Raw genomic sequence first — 9189 nt, forward strand, 5'->3', positions numbered from 1 at the left:
ACAAATCCTCCTCCCACCCTGAAACATCTGACTGAGTCTTAGTATAATGGAAAATTGTTCTGGGATGAAGTGAAATTCCCAGGAGGAAAAAAAAGTTTGAAAAGAAATAGGACCTACTTATAACCCTAATCAAATTTCAGGTCATAAGGAAAGCAACTAATTATTTTCTTTTTTAGAAAAATGCCATTGAAAATTATTCAAATCAACTTCACCTTGCAAATGAACAAGAATAGGATTCAATTTATGTGCATCACCATATTGATTTGTACTTATTTTAAAATGTAAAATAATAAAAATAAGGCGTACCATTTTAAGCCATGAAGATTTGAGCAGCACTTTTAAAACATTCATAATCTAGAGCCTTAACTTAAACTTACTCAGTGTCATAAGTCACTACTTAAAATGATTGAGTCTAAAACACTACCCATTACAAAGGAAGATGATTACTCACTTTAAATGAATTTCTTAAAGTTAAGTCCCTATATAAAATATTTTAAAAGAAAAGAATGGCTTGAAAATGACTTTGGGTGACTAGTGATGATTGATCTGTAACTATATATTCTAGAAATCTTCAATCAGGGGCACAGGAGCATTCTGAAGCCTTGTAAGTAGTCAGTAAACAGAATTTATTGTGAAATAAATTAACTACGATTTTTCTGAAAGTCGATTTCAGATAGTAATAATTAAATTAGTTTCAAACTATAGAAGTATACTTAATAGTAATATTATTAATTTCTTTACATAAAAATTTATAATGTACTGAAGGAGGTATTTTTCTGTTTTACTAAGTTCAAAAGGAAAAAAAAATATGGTCTATAAGTTTACCAACACTTTTTAAATGATCAAATTATTCTTCTTCACTTTTGGGTAACGATGAGAGCATAACTGTTTCCCTTGGGCCCACAGTGAACTTGAATTGTGTTCTAGTTATCTTATGTAAATGACATGCCTCATTCCTCCTACTTCAGGAACTTCTGATCTTACATGAAGCCATTCATATTGATTCAGTAAGAAGTTTCTGTTCATGTTTCCAACTATATGAAATTACTTTCCTGTTAAAGCAGAAGTAGTGAAATTGCATAAAAATATTTGAAGTTCAAGTTCTCAATTTGGGAGTTGATGATATCATTTCCAAATGGAAAGAGAGTAAATATATCCTTTTATCCTAAAAAAAGTATAGATTCTAAAGCTAAAGTTGAAGTCAGGCATATGACAAGTATACATAAATACCAAGATATGCACCATATATTGTACTCTTAACATATTTATCTAGATACTATGAATATATGAATACTAGGAGAAAAATCATCATATTAAACTCTGAATTCTGTTTTTGGTCTACTTATCACAAACTTATCTAAAATTTAGTATACAAGTACAAGAGACTTCACTTACATTTCTACTCAATTTATTCATTTTTTCCCTTTTCTACCAACTAAGAATGTCAAAAGTTGCAATAAGAATGCAATAATATTGTGAAACTTGACTCTGATATTTTATTTGAAATATTAATTTTCACAGAAAAAAATCTTTAAGAGAAAGTAGGAATTTAAAACACATAATTCACTAAATGAGAATACAAAATGTACCAAACTCACAAGTAGGATAATGATTAAGGATTTTTTTTTATTCCTATGCCATATTTTAATCAATTATGATGAGAAAAAACATTTAACCTTGCATACTATGGTAGGCAAATAATATAAACCATTGTGGACAGCAAGAGGAAAATACAAATAAGTCTGACTATTAAAAATAGGACTATTGACTTCCAAGTTAATATCCTTAGTGAGAAAATCAGCCTGTATTTTGAATATTTCCTTTTATTTAGTAATACTTTCTCAAGATCTTCACCTACTGTCTAGTTATCTTGAAAATAGTATATTCTTCTCCCTTTAGAATAAACAGTCCAGCAGTCACAGCCTGTAGTTTTTTACAAAGTACATAGAATCCAAATTAAGTAAAAAAGAAAGAATACCAAGTTATGTTGTAATTGATGCAAAATTGAAAGTACTTACAGTCTCTCCAGTTCCTTAAGGTCCTGAAATGCTCCTCTTTCAATAGCACTAATCTTATTCTCCATAAGCTGACTGAAATAAAAAATGTAAACTTATATTTAAATTCCATCAGGAATCATCAAACACTGTATTTTAAACAACTAGTAGCTTATAATCTTTTCAGTTTTATTTACCTAGTTTTAAGATCTACTGTCCAGCTTAATAATGACATTTTGGGGGACTAAACAAAAGAAAAATATACAATATAGAAATTTAACGGAAAACACTAATGCCAGTTTCTGTTGCTCAAAACTTTTTCCAGTTCAAATACTCAAACTTCTTTTTAAGAATACTCCTGGACCTAAAGAACAACAAATCAAAGTACAGTTTTGTGAGTGTTGTGTGGCAGACATATATACATGTATATGCAAAGATATGTTTATATATACATGTATATATACATACGTGTACATACAAATGTTTATATATGCATGGATTTTGTTCCACTAACCAAGAAATCAATATACAGATACCACAATTCTTAGTTCATAATTTCACCTCAGCTTTGGATGAATATGGTAAATGCCTATCTCTTAAACCGTGAACACTGAAAATAATTATATACTTTAAAAAAGTATATAATCAAAATAATGTAAATAGCTACAAGTCTTCTGTGGGTAAGAACAATTTTAAGTTACATAAATCTTAAATTACTGTTCACTCACAACCAATAAGCCCAGTGGAAAAAAAAGTATTCACCATTCCACATTTTGCCCTAAAAGTCACATTTCAGCAAATTTTATAAACATCACCTCTAGAGCAACTAAAATGTAAGGAACTCTTAAGAAAGGATATTTCCTTAATAGATAAGAGAATTACATTTTTAATCGAACAGCTCACAAAGTGACCGTTTCAAGCCTAGGAATAAAGTGCATACCAGCAATTCTTCTATTGTCAAAACCTATATGCTTTAGGAGACTGAATATTTTCATCTTTATAAACTGCAGTTACAAATAATTTTCTTTCTAGTTCATTAAGAACCAAAAATATACTGATGCTGGGTACTGTAATTCATAATAGGAAATCATGGTTCTGTATTCCATAGTAATCTTCCAATGTTTATAACAATATCTTGAAATTGTTGTATTATTTACATGATATTAAAAAAAGGATGATAGAAAAGACACATAACTCTATTAAAGTTTATGTTTGTGACACTGAGAAGGCTTTTAAAGGGTGCCACAAAATATACAACCCAAAACAAATCTTTACAAGGCATCAAACTCACACTTACAGAACTCTGAGATGTCTAAGGCCAGCAAAATCAGTCTTTGTGACTCTTGTGATGTTATTTCCATTCAAGTCCCTAAAAGAAATAAGAGCAGTGAGATTAAAATTCAATTTTCTTTCAATTCATTTCAGCTTTAAAAAATAATGCAAAAATAGCAAGAATTTTGATGTTCATCGAAGCCAATTCTCTGTCTGTTTATTTTAAGAACTAATTGGGGGTAAGAAGTAACCTGGAAAGAAATTAGAAAGTATTTCCTAACTTTTTAATGAGAGAAGTTTATAAAATTAATTCATTCTGACATGACTATGACTCACATTAAGCATAATAGATTTTCTATCATCCTAGTAGTACTCTTTATCACAAAGTTCTTCTCATACTCTTAAAGATGTTTTTAGTAATTTTTGTATTTAAATCAGTTACTTTGTTACTGTCAGGCATATCCTAAGAAGTTTTCTTCAAGAAGTCAAAATAGCAATTTGTTCAAACAAACCCTGTAGAGCTTTTAAAAAAACATTTAAAAAAGCACACAGCACCTTGTGGCCAAAACTTCCCTAGCCAAGTCCAAGAAGTGCCATCAAAAGCAATGAACTTCAAAGATTTGCATTTACAAGCATTTACCTTCCAACAATCCTATGTTTGTATGAAAACTAAACTCTTCATTTGCAGCCCAAGGAACCCCACTGTGACTGTAAAGTGAAAACTCCTTGCAGAGGCAATAATGGAAATAGGATTCAGGCCCTGACATTTTTGTTCAGATTTCAGCACCATTTTCCCTTCTGGAGTTACTACCTTCTTTTCTGGAATCTTAGGTCAAAATCTAAACTTTCCCTGGTTCCAATCATTGCAAGTAAAACCAGGCTTTGCTGGGGTCTGAATGTACTCCTTGATGGAAGAAAACACTAGTGCAGTGAGCCCTACTTTGACTTTGTTATATCTGTACAAAGTATATGCCTTGTAATAGTAGTATTTAAAAGTCTAGCTGAGTAAACTTCCTTCTGAATCACTTTACAAATTTCCTTCCCCCTCCCCAAAAAAATCAGAGACCTGCAACTCATTGGTGTTTCTTCTCTAAGTGCAGTTCCTCTTTGTTGAGTAAGACATGTTTGTACTTAAATCTTTAAACTGTTCCGAACAGCATGAAATGGCAAGTGCTAAAGAAAGAATTTTGAATCTGGTCTGTTTCCTTCTTCTCATTTGTGCTTCCCTGTTCCATTCCCCAGAAAGTTAGAAGTAGGTTGTTTGCTTAAACCTACCACTCTTTCGGGGGCTATTCCTGCGGATCTATTTAGTATTTTAACACGAAATTCACAGTGACAAATTGGATCGATTACATATTGACAAGAAAATCCCTGATAGGAACACAACTTGCCCATAACTGAAGACTGGGGAAGTCATGTGGAAGAAGAGCAGGGGATGGATGGCCAGTACTGGTGGAAGCCATTTACAAAGGAAAAAGGGGGAAGGAGGGAGGGCAAAATTTGGCAACTTCCTTGTGTGGATCAGAAAATAATTTGTGATTCATGAGAAAAATAGCTCCTATGTGGAAAAATGTTGCCATGTACGTTGGAGGCATGTTGGCAAGTGCTTGAAGATTCTGCCCATTTCTGCATGTCATAAAAGAGATTTTGGGAAAAGATAAACAGTTGTAAATGCCAATTTCCCATCTGCTCCACAAACACAGGCCACTGAAGGGAAGTGTTGGGCAATTATTTGGATAATTCAGGTAATTCTCTCCACCACCACCCCTCAAAGCACATAGTTTTGACTGAAAAAAAAAAGTAAAATAACTGTGGCAAAAAGAGGATGGTAGACTGTGATGGGAGGGGGCAACGGGAGTGGGGGAGGGAAAAATGGGGAAGCATCGCCTAATTGCTTATTACAGATAATTGCCTCAATTCTTCACTTCACTGAACCAGGGCAGACCTATACAATGATCTGGTGGACCATTCAAAACGGTTTCTGGCTTTATTTCTTTATTACAGACTTCTAGGGTTTTGAAGGAGGGAGAAGACGGGGAGGGCACGGATGGAGAAAAATAGAACTGCCACATAAAAGAGAGACAGCAATGGCGGGGGGGGAGGGGGCGGGAGCGAGGCAGGTCGTGAAGAAATGTGTAGACTTGGTTAAGCAGTTCAGAGCAGGGAAGGCCACTGGTTTGCCACCAGAGTGGCTGCTCCACATTAAGTTACAACGAGGCTCAGGTTTTTCCAGTTTTAAAACTTCGTCTACGAATGAGGAGATTTCACCCTAATCTGTATGGCATTTTTTTTTTCAGGTCGACCCTGCATAGTAAAGTGTGCCTCACTCTAACACCCTCTTCCTGGACGTTAGCAAAAGGAGGAGGGGAGAGGGTTGGAAGTGGACTTGGAGGGGGAATTACTTTCTCCCCGATCCTGCGACTTTCAGCCTTTCACTGATCGGTCTCTTACTCCTCCTTCTGTCCTTTGATAACCAGCAGACCGAGCGAGACCAGAAACCTCATTACTCCCTTATTATCCCTCCCTCCTCTTTCTAGTGTGAAATACAAAGCAGTGGGACTAATGTTTTAACTTCTTTCATGTCGCCTAACATTACGCTGCGCAAATCCATGATGAGAATAGCAGCGAGCGGACCTGAAACTAAACCGCGAGTGTCAACAACAACAGGCTAACTGGATTTGGTGTAAAAATGTCACGTTTCACTTACTGAGTCCAATTCTTTCTCCAGCACCCCTCTCCCACCCTCTCCCCGCGGGCCAACTCGGGATTGAAAGAAGGAGGGAGAAGGTAGTGGAGGGAGGAGTGCAAAGAGAAGCAAGCCTATTACACATCCCATAAACCTCAAGACCAGCTCAAAAGCACTTGGCCCTCATTCCTTTTCCAAGGCTATACTCATGGCCTGAGAGCCCTCTTCTAGGGTAGGGAATGGGGGTGGGGGGGAAGCAGGAAAGAGGGAATGCCAGTTAGTGAAGGGGCATGTTTTCTTATGTGCAATCCCTTCTCCCGGATCTTGCCTGAAGATTCCTAAGAACTGACCTTGGGCAAATCATTTATCCTCCTGGGCCTCAGTTTCATCATTTGTAAATGAAGCGGAGAGTCCCCTCTAGCTCTACCTCTACTGTCCTAAGAACTGTCCGGTTCCAGACTCTTTGAGGGGAATGTGGTGGTAGAAGAGGATGGAGGTTGGTTGGTCAGGAGATGGCAAGGAAGATGGGGGGAGGGGAGGCCGCTGGAGGAGAAGGAAGGGGCGCGTTACTCACAGCCTCTCCGTGTTGCGAGGGATATTCCTCGGCACGCTGCGCAGCGCCAGCCCATGACAGTCTACGGTGCTCCCAGAGCAGGAGCATTGCGCCGGGCACGACTGCGGCGCCACCTTGCTCAGAACTACCAGCACTAATCCCAACGACAGGGACAGCTTCTTAAAGCCGAAGCCACACATCTTCCTCCTCCTGTCTCGCCTTTCTCCAACAAGCCTTTGAAGATACCACTCCACCCTCGCCCCCAGGGAACAATCCCAAAAATCGGAGGTACGGATTCAAAGCGTCAAGCCAGACGACAGTTTAAAAAAAAAAGTAGCAGTAATAAAAATAATAATAAAAGCACCGCAACACACACACGCGCGCCTCCCACCCCCTCCTATCTCCACCCTCCTGGCAGGCGCGACTTCGGGAACTTTAGGTCTGCGAAGATCACAACACAGTACAGTGCCCGACTTCACTTATCACCAAGCTTGGAGAGTCCAGCAATTAGTCCGAAGGTTTCACGCGTTCCCTCTTGTCCAAGGATCAACTTGGCGGTAAAAGCAGCCTAGACTCCTCGTTCTCCTCCTGACATCAAAGATGATGCAGGACCAGGCGGTGTGTGTGTATGTCTGTGTGAGGATTTGTGTCTTATCTGCACATTCACACACGCTCAGCCCCTACAAATCAGCAAGGCTCTCTCCGGTTACCGATTTCTGGCGGTGTGTTTTTGAAAGACAGGAAAGGTATGGGGAAGTGGGGAGGGAAAGGAGAGAGAGAGAGGGAGAGAGGCCAACTTAGACGGGGTAGGGGAGAGGCAAAAAAAAAAATGCCCCCGCCACCGAAATAAACTCGAGTCCAAAGAGCTACCAGGCACACGATCCGCGTTTTCCTAGAACTGCACGCTTCCTGCGAAACTGCATTGCGACCAGTGGCCGCCACAGAGCACCACACAAGCAACCCCGGGGTGGCGAGGCTGGGAGCCTGGGCTAATCGCCTCTCACTTCACTCACTCTTCCTCTCCCAACCTGCAGCCGCAGGAGCAACGGCAGCCGCACGGAGGAGTGCGTTCAGTCACACCAGACGAGGAGGGCCGTTTGCAAAACGCACATGCACTTCTGTGTAGAGCTGGGCTTCGCAAATCAACCTCCCAAACCTCTTCAAGACCCAGTCTGGAGGCAAAGAAAATTGTCAAATGGTACTCGAACAGGAAAGACGAGTCATTTCCCAAAGATAGGCTTCTTGGTGTTCCTTCTCTCTACCACCACTCTTTGGGAGGAGGTATAAGGAGGCCAAGTTTAGCAAGCAATCTTCAAGACTGAATGGGTGCAGGCTTTGGGGTTGGTTTACAACTAGGCAGGCAGGGGCGATTTTCAAGAGGTGGAGATGTTCAGGTTGAGCATCCAGCCAGAGTAGTCTTGGGGTCTTCAGTGGTAGTATTATCCGCAGCTGCGGGGTGTACGGCAAGTGGGGCTGAAATGAACTGAGAGGAAAAGACAGCAGCTGAATGTCAAGCGTGTGTGTGTGTGTGTGTGTGTGTGTGTGTGTGTGTGTCACCCCCTCTCGTTTCCCGGATACAGTAGCTCTGCAGCAGACACCTGATGGGAAAGGTAGAAACTGAATCTAGTTGAGCCAGATGAGGGGTCCCTGGCCCTCCGAGAGCACCCGCTTGCAGTCACCTGGGAAAAACAAGGTGGTCCTTCAAAAGTCCAGGAACTTTTCGCTCCTTTTGATCTTCCCCCACCCGCCCACCTCCTGATAGGAAAGATGCCCCACAAAGATGAGCTGTCCGCAGTTCCCGAAGGTGCACCTGACTCTGGGGTTTCAATAAAGAGCCGCCCAACTGGTTCCAATCCCTTCTGCTCTCCAGTCTGATTTTCCCTCCTCCGGAAAGGGAGTTTGGGAAGGGGGAGGTAGTCCACGGGTGGGGTAGGGAGTAAAGGAGGGGGCTCGCTCTTCGAGTTCCCTAGACCCCAGCCAATATCTAAACAATAGGACGCAGCATACACAGGAGGCCAAGTCTCCGATTCCCCAAAGAGGCAAAGGTGGGTTTGTTGTGGCAGGAGTTGTTCGCTGTGGCAGCTTGGCGCTGCACTGTGCGTGTCTTGCAAAAGGACAACAAAAACCCTGGCAAATGCTTCTCAATCAAGCCTGCTGGCCCGCTCGGAGGATTTCGCTTTCCACTCAGCACACAGGGTTTGCCCGGGAGGAGCAGCAGCTTTTTCTCGAGCCCGGGAACAACATGATCATCACCATAGCCATCCTCCTCCTCCTTCTCCTCCTCTTTCTCTTCCTCCTCCTCCTCTTTCTGACCACGTTTGTCGGCTGCTGGGCTGCCGCCTCCTCCGCCGCTGCTGCCTCTGTAGCTGCTGCTGCTCCTGCCGCTGCTGCCGCCGCCACAACAACCGCCTCTGACGTCCGGGCACTTCTCAAATAAATAACACCAAGCGAGAAGTTAACCACGCTCCGTTCTTATATACCAGCTGCGGAGCCCCCACCCCCTCCGGCCACGCCCAAAACCACAGGCGCCGAGCTCACTGGCTGGGCAGCTCCCGAACCCCAAGTACCTCGCTGGGAGAGAGGTGAGAGCACTAGGGGAAAAGGGGATGAGAGTTGGTAGAGAGGGCAGCTGAGCAAGGTCGGCGATGAGCACACAGGAACGCACAGGCGCGCACAAACACACG

General features: G+C 41.4%; 1 protein-coding gene across 2 annotated transcripts in view; it reads right to left on the reverse strand.

The window, feature by feature from the left end:
• SLIT2 (slit guidance ligand 2) overlaps positions 1-8953 on the reverse strand; it is a 395951-nt gene extending 386998 nt beyond the window's left edge. For both annotated transcript variants that reach the window (XM_020992637.2, XM_020992619.2), the window contains exons 1-3: positions 6527-8953; positions 3292-3363; positions 2019-2090 (exon numbers count right to left, since the gene is read on the reverse strand). In XM_020992637.2, coding sequence (XP_020848296.1) covers positions 2019-2090; positions 3292-3363; positions 6527-6705 — 323 coding nt within the window. In that variant the 5' untranslated portion in view covers positions 6706-8953. The remainder of the gene's footprint in view (positions 1-2018; positions 2091-3291; positions 3364-6526) is intronic.
• Between the last annotated feature and the right edge of the window lie 236 nt (positions 8954-9189).

Source organism: Phascolarctos cinereus, unplaced genomic scaffold, assembly GCF_003287225.1.
Source record: "Phascolarctos cinereus isolate Bilbo 61053 unplaced genomic scaffold, phaCin_HiC Scaffold_9;HRSCAF=440, whole genome shotgun sequence".
In the NCBI taxonomy this organism is placed as follows: Eukaryota; Metazoa; Chordata; class Mammalia; order Diprotodontia; family Phascolarctidae; genus Phascolarctos; species Phascolarctos cinereus.